This window comes from Larus michahellis, chromosome Z (genome assembly GCF_964199755.1).
Source record: "Larus michahellis chromosome Z, bLarMic1.1, whole genome shotgun sequence".
In the NCBI taxonomy this organism is placed as follows: domain Eukaryota; kingdom Metazoa; phylum Chordata; class Aves; order Charadriiformes; family Laridae; genus Larus; species Larus michahellis.
In genome coordinates, this window is record NC_133930.1 from 6,692,097 (window position 1) to 6,712,808 (window position 20,712).

The following is a 20,712-nucleotide window of genomic DNA, read 5'->3' on the forward strand; positions in this document are numbered from 1 at the left end:
ACTTCACACTACTTCACATTGCTTCACACTACTAATGGTTTAAACCTAAACTTTGATTCACTGGATCAAATATTATCTTAGATGAGACAATAAAACTTTACATTTTAAAATATATTCTAATCTACAACACTCAGTGGCTTATACTCAAAAGGAAAAGGGAGCAAAACAGTAGCAACACACAAGAAATTAAACAACTGCTGTTACAAAATTATATTGCTAAAAAGAATTACCTGTTTTTGTTAGCAAAAGATTATCTAGATGTCTATCTCCAACTCCAAGGATGTAGGTAATTACACAATAACCAGCTGTAAAAGTAAGTTGTAAATATCAACATAAGTACCCTTCCTGGAGAACAACAAGTTCCACATAATTAACAACAACATATGACATCATCTTAGTTGTTGTTCAAAAGTAATAAATATGCCATAGAGACCAGGGGCAGGGGTGGTGCTGGTGAAGAATAATCAGGATTATCAGCATTATTAAGAACACTTAAGTAATAAATTAAAATGGTGAAGTTTATTCAGTACTGCCTAGATTTTAATTTCTTACCACGCAACTATACGCTTAACACTTAACACTATACGCTTAAACTCATTCTGAGACTAAGATACACCAAAACATTAAGATATTTTAAGACAACTGTAAACAAGCATTAGCTATTCGTATGAATCTGAATGTGTACGCCAGCAGTATTCACAAGCTAAGCAGTAAGCCAGGCAGTGATAAATAAATTAGAAGGAATGCAAACTGTTTCAATTCTTACTTTCACCCACTAACCAGAACAGTTTGAAGCAGCTCTAAAGACCGTGCAATAAGAAAGAGAAGGAGAAAGGAGAAGATACTGTGGAGCAACAACTGAATTACTTTTTTTTTTTTTTTACAAGGAAGTTGCTTTTAATTTAATGGACAGCAACTGTATCCCTTTAACATTGCCATCAGTTTACCGAACAAGAACTACGCTACTGCTTTTTCTTGTCGTCCAAATGAAACAGTACGTCGAACGTAACCTCATGCCCCAAAACCCCATGTTCTAAAGACAAATTAATTTTTTCTAATTCAAATACAGATGATTTCTTATTATGTAAATGCTTTACATCTCCCTGAATAATAAAGACCCCAACTCATGATGCAGAGGGAACAGAGGTAAGCGTATTGCTAGAAAGCAAAGAGTATTTAATTTCAAAGTCTCCTTTAAGGAGAACAAAAAGAGGGCTGAGGAGAGCAATTGTACATGACATGCCAGGCTCAAAACTATTATCATAGAATGGTTTGGCTTGCAAGGGACCTTAAAGACCATCCAGTCCCAACCCCCTGGGCAGGGACACCTCCCACCAGACCAGGTTGCTCCAAGCCCCGTCCAACCTGGCCTTGAACCCCTCCAGGGATGGGGCAGCCACAGCTTCTCTGGGCAACCTTTTCACAGGGATTCTGACAGAAAGTACAGGCGTAGTTCCCTATCTGCAGTCTTCTAAACTGGTATGCCTTAAAACCTTCAGATATGAAGTTATCAATTGTAAGAGTGTAACTTACCACAGCTCTTAACGTATGTGTCCATTACCTCTGCACTTATTCCATGAGGGCCAGTCTCACTTGGTGCGTGTTTCCTGAAGAAGTTCTGGAGGGGAAGTCATCAACATATTTAGTTATTCCACATGATCTGAAACAGGATCTTTAGAACTTGTAGCAAAAAAAGATTTAAATCACGACTACAAATGGCTGTTAAACTAACAATCACTCCCATAACCCAAAGTAAGATCTAACTTTGTATTGCTTTATTTATTTTCTGTCTGAATCATCACATTCTTACACTGAACAGAAACAGAGCTGAAGTTCAAACTGAAAAGCAGTTTTCTTTATACAGCTACAGAAAATTAACAATGCATTGAAAAGTTACTAATTAACAACTATGAGTGCAAAATACTTCCACAGGAGACTCTTTAGGCCAGATCGACAAAAACTAAACCAGGACTAATAATACAGATTAGTAACTACATTTGGGATACACACTCTTACAAGGTTTATGATCATTATATGTCTCCATATTCCTCAATACAACCAACCGCTATGGAATTTATAAGGAAAAATCTAAAGCATCAAACGGAAACGTTGCATGTCCTGTAAAATGTAAACATGGCTAAAGCAGTCCTTCCCACCACTCAAAAGAAAACTGTTGTTTTTTTCTTAGTAGCAGCAAAAGATAAGTAAATTAAATCCAAGCTTAAGCATAAGTTTTTTCCAGTAAGCAAACACTGAAGAGAAGCTTTGTAGGCATCTGGATGACATATAAGAGACTAAAATCATAATGAAAAAATGAAGGAAATGTTAAAAAAGAGAAGGGGTACTGAAGGAAGGTACCTGCAGGCTACTTAAAAAAGTTTTGATGAAAAGCAGTCCTTTTGTAACATTTCTCAGTGTTTTAAGGCCTGGGGACAGCTCTATTGACCTTTGCTTACAGAGGAACAAACCCTTTTGAGATACATTAGAAAAGCTGACAAAAGTAGAAAGATTCTGTTAAATGAAATCCTTAAGCAAAACGTGGAAGGAAATTTTTAAATAGTTAACAGGGTACTAGAGAGATCTTAGTTTCAGTACACCAAACGTTCACATGCCATATGTAAAAAAACCCCACAGAAATGCAAACCAAAAAACACAGACAGGTTTCAGACCATCCACATGCTAAACTCGTAGAGTGTGGAACAGAAATACCTCCAAAACATGAACTGTAATTTCAAGACTGGTGATAGAAGGCAAGTAACACTCAAAAAAACAAAACACCTCTTCTTTCCTGCGGATTTGCATTACCAGCCCGTATTACATTACTTGCTTTACATCTTTTTAGAAGTGAAACATTTTTATTAATGTTTATATACAGTGCCCATCTTTATACAGCTGTGACACCCAAAATGAACACTTACAAAAAGAATAAACCAAACTTTCACAACACCTAAAAATTATAATTTAAGTTTTATTTCCTTCACTGACAATGCTCAGCTAGTTTATCATGCTTTGGCACAGGAAATCTGAGGTTTATAATGTATTTTGCCATCGATCTGTAAAATAATCTTAGATCACATTCTTTTGGCATCTTGTCTATTTAGATTAGCAATTCTTCACAGGAAAATTGCTCCTTATGTCTCCACAGCAACTAAAGCAGTGGGGCACCTATTTTAGATTGGAATATGATGTTATAAGTAATTGCAGAAATGGCAGTTTCAAAAGCATTTCTAAATATATTTATTTTATAAAAACGTATCATGGACTAGAATATGAATAATAAATTTCCAAGATTAAAAAGGATTGCCAAGAAAACACTTTATAAACTGTATGATTATTGTACATGTAGATGTAGCTTACCACAACCTTCACAGAACAGAAAGTTCAAAACACTTATGCAACTTGATGCTGGTCATTTTCTGTCTAATGATAAGCATTTTTTAATAAGTTACAAGCATTTGATATGTGTATTTGTTAAGCAATTGATGACAAGTGAGAAGCATTTTTTAATATATGTACTTTATAGCCACCGGGAGTTCTTTGCTCCCAGTTACTGAGCTATGAACAAACAGAAACTTCAGTATCAACCAAAAAAAAAGGAAAAAAGATACTGCAACAAATTGAATCCAACATGAACATGCTGTGTTTTCATTAGCTATATCTCTCATATGGCAATTTGGCATGCTTTTATTTGACTATATTTATCTCAGCCAGCTGAGCTGTGCTACCTAGCTTGTGTGCTGTCCTTAAAATTAGCATGTATTTTGTGTGCCACTATTCAATTCCATGATGGTTACGGAAAGTGTGTTAAAAAGAAGGTATAAATAAATAAATAAATAAATAAAATCATACACTATCTATACATTCAGTGTGGTTGGGAAAGAGACTTCAGAAATTACATGTACAAGCTATTTAGCTGTTCCATTAAGAAAAATAACAATAATAATAAAAAAATCATTAAAACATACTTTGACAATGTATCAAGCCAAAAGTACTGAGTGAACAACAGAAACACTTTAAAACAAAACAGTACAGAGAAGCAACACACACCTACCATTCACCATTACAGCAAAGCCAAAATTTCAGTATCACAACTAAATTACACTTCAGTTATTTAAATGGTCTTTCTTTTAGGACATGAGATACTCATGTGGTGATTTAAGTATATATATTTTTAAAGCAAAATTTCTGCTGTAAATACCTTTATGTTTCAAGCTGTAATTTGTCTTCTAACGACAGACACAAAAATCAGTTGGTAGACTAAAAACTTCTGCATGAGATCTAAGCCTGCAATGTTTGATCAGAAAATGACTTAACATCCCCCCATCACATACCTGTATACTTTCCTCAGTCGCAAGAACTTCTGCAACTGGTACTGACTGAATAAACTGCATGAAGCCTGTGACAGAAAAAAAAAAAACAAACAGATGTCTCCAATGCTTAGAACTTTGAAGCTGCTCCATAAAGTACATCTATTAAAGGGCACTATTAACATGCACTTTCATTCAACTGCTTTTTATTATCAAAAAAACATGTTTTGTCCCAGTCTTCTGCCTTCAGTAGTCTTAGAACAACTCGTCATTAACACCAAATTAGCTTGCAAAAGGTGTGTTGTTCCAAGTTTTCATGAGAAGAGAATGATAAACCTATGGCTTTCTAAATATTTATCCAGAATGTATCTAAAAGCAAAGCGAAGTCTGATTTTGTCTTTGCTTTTTTTTTCCCCTCCATTTAATGCAAAAAGCTATAAATAAAGGTGTTAAGTTTTTTGTCATAGATCACACAGCAAACTAGCAGCAAAGATAACACTACTGATTGTCACATACTCCAAAATCCAGACAGGGCTTTTTTTATGAAGATATCTGAGTCACCTATGGAATACTGTGGTCACTCAGGTTGTTTACTTCCATGACTTACATTGCAGCAAGGTTTTCTTAAACATCTGAGCTCCTTTTTAGCATGCTGTACTAAGCAAAATATCTCTTATGAAAATAGTGTGTCACAACAGTCTACGAAGAGGAGAAGACTCCTCACAATCCAGTATTTTTACGAAATATAAGTACTCATACCATGTTTTGTACTAGTTGCCAGCACTTTATAGGGTGTCAGCTTCAAATCCAGATTCTCTTTTCTTAACAGCTAGAAAAAAAAACAACACCCAAAAAAGCAAAGATGAATGCAATAGAAAGGCAGCTTCTATCTCTAAAAGGACTGTGTATTGGACATTGATCTCCCCCCTGTTCTTCATTGAAATCAGTAATGACTGTAGACCTGTTTGCCTTTTTATTTATTTATTTTAAAGTATACACGGGCTCATTACCTGTCTATAAAGAAAAGAAAAAAAGCCACACAAGATCTGAGAGCCCTGGAATATATTAGCAACATAAGTTGCATTAACAGTTTTCAAAAGTCTTTCTCTTGACAAGGAAAATCAAGAACACAGAAGGACAAGGATGCAGATTAATAATTCTTACTTTATCCATGAGTGAAATAATCTGAAGAATAAGTTGATCTTGACGTAAATCATCACCATGCTTGAAAATTACAGGATATTTGCCTCCATCTTCTGTCTTGAAGAATAACTGAGCAGGCATTAAGGCACTCTAGAAAAGGAAACTAACTCTACTAAGCTGATTCACAGCAATGTTAATAGTCACATGTTGCTACAGTGGAGTTCTAAAACATAAATCCTTGTTTATTGCATTGTAAATCAGAAGTGAATTAAGCAAGTATCAAGTCACAGGATTCAAGTATCAAATTCAGTTACAAAAAGTTTTAGAATAGTCTCATTTGAATGCCAACACTGCAGCCGTGAGCACCAGAATTCTTTCCATGTTCCTCAAGTTTGGTAGAAAAGAAGTAATTCTAAAGCTTCTAAAAACAGTTACTCACTGTCTAGGACTCTACAGATAGAAAATACCATTTCCAGTTACCAAAAGTGTGATCTAGGCATGTTTTTAAAAAAATACCGTAAGGCTTTCCTTCTTTTTTAGCAAGGAGTGTGAAGGATACATTCCCCCTCACCCCTCTCCCCCAACAGCTGAAGAGGAATGGACAGAAGGATTCAAACTTTGTTTGCATGTAATTCCAATCAACATAGAAGCGCCATGCAAAAGGTCACAACAAAACAAATTTAAACTGACCAGATCAAAGAGAGACACAATTATAGGATAAACATCAAAGAAATGCTAGGGGCAAGACATCTTAAACAATTAATTGCTTCCTTAATCTATTTAGTAAAAGCAAAAATGCCTTTTTATATCGCTGTTTGAGAAAACCAATTTAATTGTTTGCAACTTCTCTGCATAAAAGTGGTTGAAGTGGATCAATTACCTACATGAATGATTTCACCTACTGCAACTGACCATGTCACTTCCCTCAAAACCAAACCCCAAAAAACCCAATCAAGGATACAGAGTTTAATATTGGAGCAGTCACATTAGATTTTCACATGCAATGAATGTTTCAAAATTAGGTTGCATAAACAAAGGAAAAAATTATTCTTTAAATAGTCCTACAAAAGCTGCCAAATCGCATCCAAGAGCACCAAAAAAATCAGTCATTCTTCCCTCTTTGGATTTGTTTTGTTTTTATCCCATAGTACAGAATGAGAGACGAAATGGAAATCTGTAACCTTTCAGAATCAGGATAATCTAAACCATCTCCAATTTTGAAACAAGTTACATCTCATATTTTTGGTCCTAAATTTTCTATGGTGCTACAGAAGACCAATGTGTAGAGGACTATCTGACTTTATTTTGTCCTGATCAAGTTAAACTATTATTCTTGATAGGAAATATTTAGTTGCTGTTCCAGCATATGATCACAAACAATTGCTATGGATTGGTTTAAGGAGTAACTAGCCTTAACGATACACGATCCACCTGACAATCCACTGCAACAGAATGAAATGGACCACCTTATTTCTTTCCAGTCTCTAACAATTTAACAGTTTTATTTCACAATGGAATAGACGCATACATCTAGCTGAGATGCAGCATACCTGACTTGATTTGTACGATTTTGATCCTAAGTGGTATTCTTGTTGAACACAGTCTAACTAAGGTTCAGAGAAATTCTGCACGAGGAAGCAGGCCTTCACTGGGGATTCCATACACCTTATGAACTGTATCAGTCTTTAAAAGCTGCTTTGAACTTTGCACATTAACTTGAAAACAGAGTTTCACAAAGAAAACAAAGAGTTGTTTAACTTTATGAGCACATTATTACAGATACATTTTGCCCCGACTATGTTAGGCCCCATAAATCTTTCAACTGATGTTTTTAAGCTTAGTGCTCATAAGAGCTGTTTGTATTTCAGTTATTCAGAACATCTCATTTACCTTGAAGAGTGTGGCTTTTTCAGGGATTATTCCTTTAATTTTCACCTGAGGTTCCAGAGGAAGTGGAATAAGTTCCATATCTGCTAAATTCATCTTTTCATTATCTGCTAACAAAGCCTGAAGCCTCTCATTCTAAAAGAATAAAAGAATCAGAAACTTGTTTAATAAAAAAGCAAACCATAAAACACATACTAGGTACATATGAAAGTTAAAAAGTCTTTAACAAAGGATATATTAAAATACCCAACTTATTAAATTCTTTACTCTTCCAAAGAATCAAGGTTTCACTTTTAAAATCCAGTGGAATAAAAATTCATTTGCAGTAATCTCAATAAGAAAGAAGGTATTCCATCTAGTCTGAGTGTAGTCAAGCTATTTTATAAGTGACAGATTTAATAGTCTTACAAAAATTTATTTCTAAATTGCTTGCAGAAATAGCAGGATGATTTGTTTTCTATAACAGTATCAAATGTTAGTTCTGCTTCAGAAACTTGATTCAAGTCCCTAGCTCTGATACTTTAAATCCCTGAACTCAAGGAGATCTCCTACCACCAATGAACCAAATTGCCAATAGCTTGCACAGGTCGGATTTCAGGGCTTGGTCTACATTCCTACATCTGTAGCTACCAGAAATAAAATAGCAGTCTACTGGTATTTTTGACTACCAGTCAATAGACTACCAGTCAATTTTTGACTACTTTACACTTGGTGTCCTACATAAAGGTCAAATACATAAAAATCCCTACTCTTTTCCCCTACTGAATATAACAGGCATAAACACAGAGACACAGCGCGGTAGCCTATTACTGTTAGGAATACTTCTAGTGGTTAATTGCTGCTATCTAGATTTTAATTAAAAAACCAAAGCCATGTTTTTCTTAAAGAAATATCCTGGCAATTATAGAGGAATATTTGACAGAACACTATCAATGTATTGCACATCCAGGAAATACATTCTTACAAATTGAAAAACTCTCCTCCTCTTTTAAATGATTATACTTTTATTATTGATACATAGAACATTCACATTTCATAAAAATGATGCAACACTTAAGTTTCATCTTCCTGCACAAATACAAACCACAGATTGGGGTGAGGGGGACAAAAAGAAGGTGACAAAAGTTATTTCACTGAAAAATCCATGTTTGAAAATACTGATGTGACAGAAGAAAACAAAATGCATGGATAGAAATCCTTTTGGCATTCCTCCTTCCTCCCCATACCTGTCTGTCATGTTCACTTAAAATATTTTAACTAAGGAGGACAAACCTTCTTAAAACGCACCTATGATAGAAATCCTTCTCCTCAAGATGCAAGAGAAGGTAAAGTTCTGCTAAACACACACCTTATAAAAGTAGTTTTGTTGCTCTTAGAACAAACGAAATGCTGCTACTAATCAAATTTTAATATCTACCTTGGCATAATTCTCACACCACAGTAACCTCTGCTCCCTTCTCCTCTCCCCCACAACTTCTTCACTGTTTTATCAGCAACTCTTCAATTATTCTCATATCTCCCTTTTGCCAAAATACCCCAAGATTTTTCTCAAGGGCCTCTTCTGTTTTTCATCTTCAAACTTTCATAGTGGAAACTCTGACCTAAAGTTTGTTTCAAGTTAGCTAAAATTATTACAGGACAGGTGGACATCTGTTCTAAATCTCAGTGCTAAGAATTTTTAGTGAAGAGTTAACATTCCCATTGTCAAATTCCAGCCAGAGATAAGTTTTACAATCCCTTAGTTACCTTTTTCTTACGATTCCCACTTTCACGCTGCACTGCTTTCATTACATGAACCAGCCGATCCACAAACGTCTGCTGGGCTGCCAACAATGAACGCATAACTCTGACAGACTTATCACCCTAAATGAATTAAAAGAAACAAAATTAGTTCTTTGTTCTGTAATTATTTTATCTAGAAATTAATCTTTTACTCCTGAACCGCTGGGCTTTTAAGAGGTAAGTGAATAACGATCAATTGCCTGTCAATTCAAAAGGTATTTTTTGTAACACACAATCAGAATCACCGTAGCTGGCAATGAATTATCTGACCTACCAGTGCACTTCAATTTGCATCAACAATTTCAGTGATGGACAGTCATGCATGACAAACCTTTTCATACAACCAAAATAAGTTAGTAAGAATAAGTACATGGAATATTCTTATGAAGTGTAAGAGTCAGATTTGAGTAACATCCCTAAAACGGGAATACGGGAAAGTGTGAGATACACTAAAACCAGCAAAGACTGCACGTCTGCTATAAATTATGGATTGCAGTTCACAAAATGTAGGGCGTTTTGGTTTTCCTTTTTTTTCCCTGATACTTCAGCACCCTCTGCTGCTCACACACAGATCAACACTCTTTGTGAATTCAAAAGACAGACTCTTGTCCCAATTTACACTGCAAGGACAAGTGCTTCCAATAAAGAAATAGTAAAAAAAATAGACTGATCACCCAAGGCAGATATTTTAGAACCAGCACGTTACTAACAGGGACAAGCAATGAAACAGAGGAAAAAGGTCTCGATAGTTGTTCTTTTCTTTTTCAGTAGTCTCTTTGGTTTGCCACAAACTGGAAAATTCAAGCAAAAGCAGAAGCTTTTTTAAAATTTCAATATACGTGACATGAAAAACTGTCCTCCTTCTAGACACCTTTGCCTATTTAAAGGATGACTATCCCAAGCCACTAAGTATTTTCTTACACAGAGACATTACCTTCAGCAAAGCCTGACTAAATCTTCTCATCACATTTAAGTACATTTCGTGAGTCTTTGGGTCCCTCTGCTGAGTGTCTTGGTCTTCACACTCCACGATTACGTACCTGCAGCATAAAAACAACACAAGTTACGCTGTACTCTGGTACTATACAATTTGAGGGAAATACAGCAGCCCTCTATTATAGGTCTATTATAGTCGAATGAGGTATCAACCAACAGGCAAACTCTTCAAAATAGCATAGTCAAATTCCCGTTTGGACCAGGAGAATCTATCAAAGTTTTTGAGGTCTTTCACTTACGGTGAAGTGGTATCACTCAAACAGGACATGTCAGAAGTCCAAATCGTATGAACACTGCAACCACGCAGTACATGTGGGATGAGTGGGCTACTGGGCTACTAGCTACGCTGCGCTACTACCCTCTATATAATGTAGTTGCTGCAAACTTGCTATTTAAGTATACTTGCAAAAATGAGAATCTCACCGTATGTGTTCCCTATTGTACCATTTGCAATAGTGGAAGAAAAAATATTGGTCCTGAAGCAGCTCTGAAAAGTCTACATTCCAAACGAAGTTTTCATTTCTAAAACTATGATTTGAGTACAAGATTTAAACAGTAAAATTTGGAGCAGTTATTCTGAAAGTTTAACTTCTTATGTTAAGCAGTTGTTTGGAAAGCTTTTGTACTTGCTTCTATTCACAGCACTGAGAAGCAGCTATGCACGGAAGGTATTTCTTCTGTTGACCAATATATCTCCCAGTATTACCCAGCAAAAATATATAAACCCCCCATTAAAAAAACGAAGAAATTACTAAGTCAGTCAATTTTCAAACACTGCATTTGAATTCAAAAGTGATGCCACACATTCAACAAACACTCTTGGACTTTACACTGACGGCTAGAATTAGGCCTTCCTTATGCACTCTTTGCAACTGAATGATCATGGCACAAGATTAGGGGTTTGCAGCTGATCAGATTTGACTAGTCTTATTTATAAATACACAACATATTTTATACATTAAAATAGGGCATATTACCTTATTCCATGAATATTATCTGAATTAAATCTATAACTAAAGATTACTTCTAGGACTTTGCTAATATATTGATCTCCACTGTTCCCTCACTAAAATGACAAAATTAGATTGCAGTAATATGTGCATTAAAAAAGCTCGTATTTACAAAGTCTATGCACCAAAACTTCAAGGAAAACAGGATGTAATGAATTGAAACGTCATATTCATCTGTATTTGTTAAAGAGCACTAGACAGTTTCTCAAAGCTATCTTGAAACAAGGAGTAAGAGTAATGCTTTATACTTAGATAGATGTCTCGTACATCCAAAGAGGAGACAGAAAAAAGCAGTAGGACTGACTTCTGTAGCCACTGTTAAAGTATAAGGATAGGATAGCTTTACAATGACAAGTGACTGAGCAGGTTTGATTTTCAGGGGTTATTGTACTTTTTCCATTGATTATTTTAGGTGCATGCTGTGTCTGGATAGTTGAAACGAGCAATTTATCAGCAGCCAAGAGGATTTATGGCTACGTCAGCTCAAAGAGTGGCTGCAACATCTGTATTCTGTCACTGAGAAATTGAGATGTCTAGAAAGAATAAACTGACTGGGCTTTTTTGTTTGGTGGGGGTTTTGTTTTGTTTTGGGTTTTTTTGTGTGTGTGTGTTGGGGTTCTGGTGTTTTTTTTGTTTGTTGTTCATTTGTTGTTTTTTTTTTCTTTTTAAGTAATAAAAAAAAGAAGTTCAGAGTTCTGGATGTTTAAACTTTCTCTAGACTGAATACCTGAGAAGCTGATAAAGTGTAAGTACACAGCTTCTACCAATATGATAGAAATAAGCTAACCTACTAACACTTACCTTAAATGAAGGATATTTGATTAGGTCAAGCATTTGGCTTCTACCCACATCAATCCAGCCTGCAATTGTTTTAATCATTTAAATTTAATAGCACTTTTTTATCTCAAGCCGTTATCTCTGGCCAGTGCAGTAGAAGTATGCGCACTAAGGAACTGTAGTTAGGTCACGCACTTAAATATTTAAATTCGAGCTACTGAAAAAGCAATGAAATAATAAAACTTTAAAAGACACTTACAAATGGAATCACTCTCAGGGTAGGTTAGGATTCTTGTAAGAAATTTTATAAGTTTGGTAGGTTTACGTGACATATCACACTCTTTTCCTAATTCATGGCTTATCTGTGGTTAATATTCATAGCACATTAACATGATAATGTGCATTAGTGTTTTTAATTATTAGATACATCTACAAAGTATATAAATGAGAATCATTTAAGTTTAGCAATGTAAAAGGAATCTAAGCTATCTGTTTTATAATATGTGTGCATATATAAGTAAATAGCTGTATGTGTTGTGTATGTGCATATACATATATACATGAATTTATATATATATAGACACACACTTTCACAGAGTACAGCTTCATTCACCTCATCTTTCTTCAAATGAGATAATTCTATCTGCAAATGCTTACTCAGAAGGCATGTAGCTGACCAGTTTAGGTGCCCAATTTAATTCATAAACCACTGAAGTGAGACAAGATCCTCAGCAGAGCAATCTTACCTCGCCACTATCTAGATGAACTATTTCACAACTGAAGTACCCCCTTAAGAAAGCATACATCTGCCATGACATTTTGTTTGTGCTCATAACATAACCACAAATCAAATTTAAAAGTAATTAGGTTAGCACAAAAAATTAGTACTTTATGAACCTTCATAAAGTACACTCTTGAATAATACTAAAGTGCATAACCTTAATATTCAAGCCAACACTGCCAAAAACTATAAACAAAAACCAACACAAAAGCAAAACAGAAGATGAACTTCATCTCCTTCGCACCACCATATGCAAAATGAATCACAACTTATAAACTATAGTTAGGCTTTTTTTTTCCCTTTTTTTTTGTCTTTTTAACACTGTCCTTAATGCCCTACAAATGACCTTCCTCTCACAATAAAGCACATCTGTGCGTTATAAAAACCAGCACCCTCTTTTTACTAATTATTCTGTTCAAATGCATATTATTTTAAATCTACTACTTCATTCTGACAGAAATTGAGATTCTCAAGTTCTCAAGACAGGTCATCTTTTGCTGTGCAACCTTCTGGGCATTACAGCTTTGATTTCAATTATACATTGATACAGTATGAACAAATAGTTTCTAACATACCAGTATAAGTAGTTTGCCAACGTGGAATTTTTGCATGCTCGTGATATCAAGAAAGTGCAAAGGTCTTGCTGCAAGGGATTTAAGAAAAGCAAAGTTACGTTATAAAGAAGCCTCAGCTCTTGGGAGAGAGACCAAGTTAAGGAAAAATCCCAAATAATTGCAGGGAGTTTGGAGAGATATATTCGCTTCTCAAAGCTGAATCCAATCCAACCTAATATTTAAATCTTATTAGTTTTAATATTACTCCAAGCAAATCCAGCAACAACACTACAAGTAAAAAATAGGTCTGCTACTACAGTAATGTATTTACCAGCATGTCAGATGTACGTGATGTTCTCCAACAACAGATATTTAATGTAGAGTTTCTATTTACAATATATTACACTTTCCTTCCATGCAATTATCCCCTGCTGTAAGATTCAACCTCAAAAGGGATTTGCTACCCTGTTCTGCATCCAGAAGATCTGAAACTCATTAAGACATTCTACTTTTTAACATGAAAGACAGATCTGTAGAGGATACCCAGTATTTAGTTGCTTTTTCAAGCTTTACTATTCCAACTGACAAGAAATCTGTGTATCTTTACTGATATGCTCAATCTGAGGCTTATTTTCTATACAGTGCTAAGACCCAAAAAGGAAGATTTGCAACAGAGACCAGATCTTTAGTTCAAAGACCAATTAACTGCACATCAGATTAAAATCAGACTCCCCCAAACTGTTTATTCCGTGTAGCTGTCCTTCCCTTCAGTCCCATTTTTATTGGTCTTCTATTTAGTGTATAAATTGAGCATCATTTTTGGCAGATGTACAACAACAAAGTGTCTCACTTAGGCCCAAAAAGATGACATCCACCCCAAAGAATATAGCTACAGGAAGAACAGACTGCAGAGTTTAAAATACTTGGATAACTGTTTCCCATTACAAAAATCTGCTTTAAAACACCTCAAACACATGCAATTGTCAGTATCTAATCAGCATGTTATGGCCTTTGCAGTAATTTTCTCCATTAAAGGAGAGTAACTTTATGAAGAATTCAGTGCCCAGTCCCCCAGTTTTGGATAGTGTGACCATGTACATAAATAGATGGCCTGCGGAAAAAAAAATAAAAATCAGTTAAGCTATTGCTATTTTCCTAGTATTTAGTCTACATTTATATTCTTTAAGCACATAGGTATTCAGCAATATACAGCAGAGAGATTCACAAACAAAAACTAAAAACAGTACTAAGTCACTAAAAGCCTCAGGCACTAAAAATGCAAGGTAAAACATTTGACTTACATCAAGGTTTTCATTGTCTGCAAGTTCCTTTGTCTTAGAAGTAAGAGGTGGTGAGGAAACAGGTGGAAGAGGACTCATGATCTGTGAACTACATGAAGGAAAGCATGTAATTGGCACGATTCAAACTTTTTGCTTGGGGGGCAGAGGGCATGCATGGAAATAACAACTCATTTCACTTCCACAGCATCATAAATCCAGAAAACTGGACCAGAAGTATCTTTAAAGTTAGTGTCTCATCCCTGTTTCAGAACAAACTGCATGAACAGCACCTTTGACAGCTTCAGTTCCTGAAAACGGCAAAAATCTGTGCCTGGATAGCTACACAGTTTATGGTTGTGAAGGACGTTCACTTACATCAAACGTAGCATTTTGTTTCATCTTCCATAAAAGATAAGGAGACATACATAGGAAATAGTAAATCCGCATTTTCAGGATAAGCTTTTTTTAAAATTTCTTAAGATGAAATTGCTAATGCACAACACCTGCAAGCACTCGTCTCTGGAACGCAATTACACATAACAGAGTAGACAAACCCAATGCTTGCCAATAAATTCACCTGAAAGGAAGTAATCAAACAGCTCTACTAATGTCTAAGTGTTAGTGCAGCCTCAAAGTATACCGTACATTCTGGGACACCCACTCTACAGTTTAGCAGCAAAATTAATAAAAAGCAGTATACTTGTAATATGAAAAGTATACCCTAGTGATATTGAAACTTAAGACAAAAAATCCTGGAAATTTGTATTAAATATTCACAGGAGACTTGGGTTAACCGAGTTTGTCCACACCTTGGCTAATACCCTATTATTTAGATATTTCAGCCTTTCTTTTGGATTCCTGCAAGAATAAAAACTGTGCTCCCCCACCTGCTTCACATTCACGGGACTCTCTCTACACCCTCGTTTGCAGGAGCAGGAAGAAATTTCGTTCCATTTCAGACTGATTGGACATTTAGTTCTATATTCGTTGATGAAAAGTGGGAACTGGAACCTCATACAACAACTTCATCGAAGACATTCTAACTTTTGCAAGGACAGAAGGAAGCAATGCCAGTGCTTTTCCTGCTCTCCAGAAGTTGTCTTCCTTTCATGCAGTAAAGTCAAAGGCCACAACTTCAAGATTATGTATGTTTGCTCTGTAAACTATCTGTAGTCAGAAAACAAATTCTGTGAAAGCACAGGGGTTGGCGTTTTTTTTATTTATTTTTACATCATCACTTCAGATTATAAAATAGGATATTGAATATGCAATGATTCCCAAAAAGGAAAAGGAATTTGAGAGCCTACAGTGTTACATGTTTCTGCTTTTCTACTGGAAATCTAAGCTTCTTACCTGTCTATTTCTGCACCATTAGCTCCAGACGTTGTCATGCTTTCTGACATTGGACCTTGACTGTCCCTCTTGCTAGGTTCCAGTCCATTCTTTATGTCATCAAAGTTTTCATATTTCAATGCCTGGACTAACTGCAGCAGGTACATCAGCAAATCCTCATGGAGGAAAAAAATGAAAATTAGTTTAGGGGCTCAAAGCTGACTAGGACTCCATATGTTTTCAATATTCTGTTTTCTAGAAAAACTTAGTCAGGATTTAGTGACCTATAAAGATGTGGAAATTGAGGTTGTCCTAAGGCAGTACTATGCAATAGAAAAACTGGTGTAGCATGGAGTTTGACTCCCAAAAGGTACTGAGTTATCCCACTACTAATTTTTTCTTACTTAAAGGTAGTAAGTGCTAATGAAGTAAACATTTAAGTGTAATTACTACTTTAGAATTCTCTTTAGTTAAGCTGCTCTACTTGCTTCCAGCAACCACAAAAGAAAATAAAAACAAACAAACCTTTCAGTTTGTGAAAGAAGAAAATTCAAGCATTCAAGGACTGTGGTACCAGGAATTCAGATTGCCTCCTCTCTTACGCACTTTTTTTTTTTAATCCTTTGTGTAGCTAGGGATCCAAAAAAAAAACCCCAAACCCAGGTATCTGATCTATTTTAGATTGAAGAATAGAATTTTAATAATTTGCTGGTTTTAATGAATTTGTTGCCTCTACTATTCAACATGTTCTGTTTAGTTGCCTTCAAATGTTTCATAAAAGGTACATTTTTGAAGGCAAAAGAGTATGACCTTGGCTACTGAAGTGGGCTTGCAGAAATTTGATACATTTATGGTCCCTATTTTAAACTCTATTGATTGCAGAGGATTCAAGAGTTATGATAATGTATTCAAAGTTGGGGTTTTTTTTACTGTCAAAAGAAAAAATATATAAATATTAAAATTTAACATATTAGCATCTAGTTAAGTGGGCTCTACTCAGAAATCACAGCTCATCATATTCCAATCAGTATACAATTAGAATACATCTTATTTCCACAGATGCTTTTCTACTCACTTTCTTTAGCAAAAGAGTATGACAATATACTACTTCTATTTACTAGGTGGATTTGTTGGAAATCTTTTAGTAGACTATTTAAGTTCAGAGCCCTGCTGTGCAAGTAAACATCCAAAATTTATCACTGGTTTCTGGGAAGAACATATGGTTGTTTCACCTTGTTTGATGAAACCAGCTATCACTGGCTGTTCACACTACGACAATTATCAATGAGCGCCACTTAATAATGTAAAATCTTTGCTTCGTAAAGAGCTTATAGCAAAAGCATCACATTTAATTTCTTTTTTTTTATCACTATTATTCACTAAAATCCCACAAAAAGTAGCAAACATTTCATATACTCAATGACGCTAAAAATCCTGAGACCAGATGACTTTCACATGTACCCACAGACCAATGAATACCTCATCATCAGCCTGCTGAAGCCTAGCGACGGCATAGCGCCGAACTGTTGGATTGGTGAAGTGAGATGACAAAAGTTCGAGAGAGTCTTCCACATCCATGGGCTTCCACTTCCCCAGCAGCTCCAGCGCTTGCTTTGCCTCTTGTGGTAGGTCCCAGTTGACACATTTTAAGAATTTGGTCAAGGCCTAAGTAGAAAGAGATTGGATAATTCATCTGAAAAGCCAGACTAAACAATTACTTCAGAAATTAATGTTTCACATTAAGATAGAACTATATTCAGACTATATTTACATAAGCGCAGGCCTGAGGAACCCTACTGATGTAATTGGCAATATGATATTGGATTGTTTTAATATGTCCTAAAACTGTAGCTGGCTTATCTTCTGAGTAAAACGTAAAGCCAATGATTACTGCTTTACCACAATTACCACTACATAAAAAATGCTCACTCCTGAGGGATTATTTAGCTATTTAATTTACTTTGGGCTTTTGGTGTGCTACTACTTATTCTGGTAATGCTAACCCTTGTCTAACGGGATAAAGAAGGTCCTCTTTAATAATTTTTATTTGCTGAAAACAAAATTGGCAACACTGGTATTTTAAGGGGACAGTCAGTGTTTGTAGAAAGACTGCTGTAGTAAATCAGTTTATATGACTTAAGAGGGAAAATTACAGTCACCAATTTTTAAATCAGTAACATTGTAGAAAAAGTTAAAATAACCTTGACTAGTTTCTAAGACACTGAAGCTCTGTATCTCTGCAAAGACAGAACATTGTAGAATGACTGCCAGATGAAGCACTTGCATTAATAAGTCCTCTCAAATCATTCAACTTACCTTCTCCTGATTAGTAAGGTAATATCTGAATTTCCAAACTAGATCCTGTTCTTCATACGTTAGTTGTTTTGTCGGTGGATAACTCACTATGATCTATCAGATACATAGTCAAAAAGTGAGGTTAAAAACATGAACAGACATAATCAAAAAGTTAACAGACCACACTGCAACAAAGCACAACACTGACAACATATAAAAAAAGCTAGGGGATAAAAAAAAAAAAAACCACAACAAAACTTTCCAACACAAAGTTCACATGCTATCATGGTGATGCTCCTCAGTTATGTGGTTTCCCTGGCCGCACAGATAAATGTACAGTTACTTTAAGACTACCATTAACACCTACATGGTATGCGCACAATGCACATTCTTATCCCCCCCAAACTGTTTTACCAAAAAATGAGCAAGTACCATCTGCTTCTTTCCAAGTTGGACCCACCTAACTAAGCACTTGTAAGAAACACTTAATGACATTTATTCATTAATGACTTTCTTTAAACTGAAATGAACTGTACTTTCCTTAAATTCTCACCATATATTAATACCAATCTACCTAATAAAATTGAATTTAACTATCATGTAACTGACTTACATTAAGCTGATCTCGCGTAGCTGCATTAGGCTTCAGATCATGATCAGAAGGTCCACTTCTTAAACTTCGAGCAAGCTTGTGATGTTTACTTTCTACTAAGTTCTCCTAAACGCAGAGGGTAAGTCAGTATTTATAAATATTTAAGCTCCAGATAAAATTACTACTGAAGTGAAACCACCTAGCAAAGACTCACCAGTATCTTGAAATAATGCATGACAATTAAAATTCACATCTAGAACTATAGCGTCTTCTGGATTTTTTTGTTTTCTTGTTGTTTTAGAAGAAACTCCTTCAACAATATGTGGAGGGTTGCTGGGGATTCTGAGTTTTTGTTTTGGTTTTTTACTTCACACAATTTACAAACCCTATCTTGCCTTTTGGTGAATTGCTGCAAAATGCAAGCGAGTCAACACATCTGTGATTTAGACAGCACTCAAACGTGCTAGCCACTTTATAAACATTTTTAGGACATTTGCAGTAATAAAGCTTTGTATGCAAGAAAAACTTCTCAAAAAGTTTTCCCACTGTTAATACCATGTTAGCAACAGTAGGAGCCACAATAGGAGCCACAGTGTCAATGAGATTTCAGCAGCCAAGGCAGTTTTCAGCATTGTCAGACTTGCTCTTGCAGTGTTAGATTACACAGTGCTCAAACAGTGTTGCCAGTAGAAGCCCACTTACATTAAGGTTCCCAAAGCTGCCAATACCAGTCCCACTGAATTGGCATCCACAATAATGGAAATCTTTTCTAGAACTGTACTTAGGCACTGTCTACATGAAAGACAACATACAAGAGAGTGTAGGGAGAAAATATTTTAACAGATTAAGTGACCAAGACTTACTGCATCTTCCTCTAAATTTCTTTTTCTTTTTTTTTCAGCTCCCCCTTCCTTATATTCCCACCCTCTGACCTCTTTTGCCAAACCCCCTTCTCTGCTTTCCTCACAAGAAAGCACGTTAGGCAGGAAAAGGAGATGAATATAAGCATTAAATCAATTCCTGTATTTTAAACTAGCAGCAGTAGGGTAAAAGAAAAGATTACAAGAAGTCAAACCCACTGACATTTCTCAACTGGTCAAATACATCTTTCCATTGACCTTAAAATACTGAAGGCGGCAATACAGACAAGCTTTCACCTCCGTTTATGAAAACTTCAACAACAATATGATAATACAGATTGCATTGCATGGAGGGTGCTTACCATAGACATCTGGGGATCTGGAATCTTAACAATTTCAGAACTTGTTAAAATCGGAGATGACTCATCACCATCCTGAATGACAAAAGTTTAAAGGCTTATTAAACACGTCAAGTTTTAGGGAAAAAAAAAACCAAACCCAACATTTCATAATGTATTGTAAATTACACTACAGTGAAAGAACGATGCAACCGCATCTTGCTGACCTTTGACAATTATAGAGGGGAAAACAGAAATTAAGAAATGGATTATTTTTCTTGTTAGCTTTTGCCAGATGACAAACAAGGTGGCAAGACAGATGAAAGTTCATTTGAGGGGATGCAGCTTGGCAACTCACTACCATGCTGGTACACAGGTATGTGGAGAAATTTGCCATTACTGCTATATATGTCCTCTGAAATCACAAAGAGAAACCAAATCAGGGACCATATTTTCACCAAAAACATATAATTTCCTAGAAATAACAACCATGTTGCCTAATAGTTCAACGCAGATGGGTTTAGGAAGATATACGTGTGTCTATCTATCACAGGTTCCACATGGAGCATGACAGTCTTGTCTAGAAGTTCACGCTGTGCTGCTCTGGAGCAGTACGACAAGAGCCTACTAGTTTTCCTTAGGGGAGTTTAAGCTGCTGCTGCATAAATAAGGGAAGGGAGAAGCTAAAAGGTTCCTGTTTGAACTAGGCAGAAGGGAAAATACAAAGCCTGCCACCAGGCGACAAAAACAGCAACTCTGTTTCCCTCTTCTACTCACA

General features: G+C 35.7%; 1 protein-coding gene across 5 annotated transcripts in view; it reads right to left on the reverse strand.

The window, feature by feature from the left end:
* The window catches only part of PIK3C3 (phosphatidylinositol 3-kinase catalytic subunit type 3), a 74,523-nt gene that overhangs the window by 35,832 nt on the left and 17,979 nt on the right, over positions 1-20,712 (reverse strand). For 4 of the 5 annotated variants that reach the window (XM_074569253.1, XM_074569256.1, XM_074569257.1 and 1 more), the window contains 16 exons: positions 19,959-20,030; positions 19,439-19,528; positions 18,758-18,862; positions 18,166-18,258; positions 17,329-17,514; positions 15,871-16,025; positions 14,539-14,626; positions 13,259-13,326; positions 10,054-10,159; positions 9,084-9,200; positions 7,341-7,472; positions 5,472-5,600; positions 5,067-5,136; positions 4,332-4,396; positions 1,534-1,618; positions 231-305 (listed from right to left, as the gene is read on the reverse strand). In XM_074569253.1, coding sequence (XP_074425354.1) covers positions 231-305; positions 1,534-1,618; positions 4,332-4,396; positions 5,067-5,136; positions 5,472-5,600; positions 7,341-7,472; positions 9,084-9,200; positions 10,054-10,159; positions 13,259-13,326; positions 14,539-14,626; positions 15,871-16,025; positions 17,329-17,514; positions 18,166-18,258; positions 18,758-18,862; positions 19,439-19,528; positions 19,959-20,030 — 1,636 coding nt within the window. The remainder of the gene's footprint in view (positions 1-230; positions 306-1,533; positions 1,619-4,331; positions 4,397-5,066; positions 5,137-5,471; positions 5,601-7,340; positions 7,473-9,083; positions 9,201-10,053; positions 10,160-13,258; positions 13,327-14,538; positions 14,627-15,870; positions 16,026-17,328; positions 17,515-18,165; positions 18,259-18,757; positions 18,863-19,438; positions 19,529-19,958; positions 20,031-20,712) is intronic. The other variant, XM_074569255.1, reaches the window with a different exon arrangement.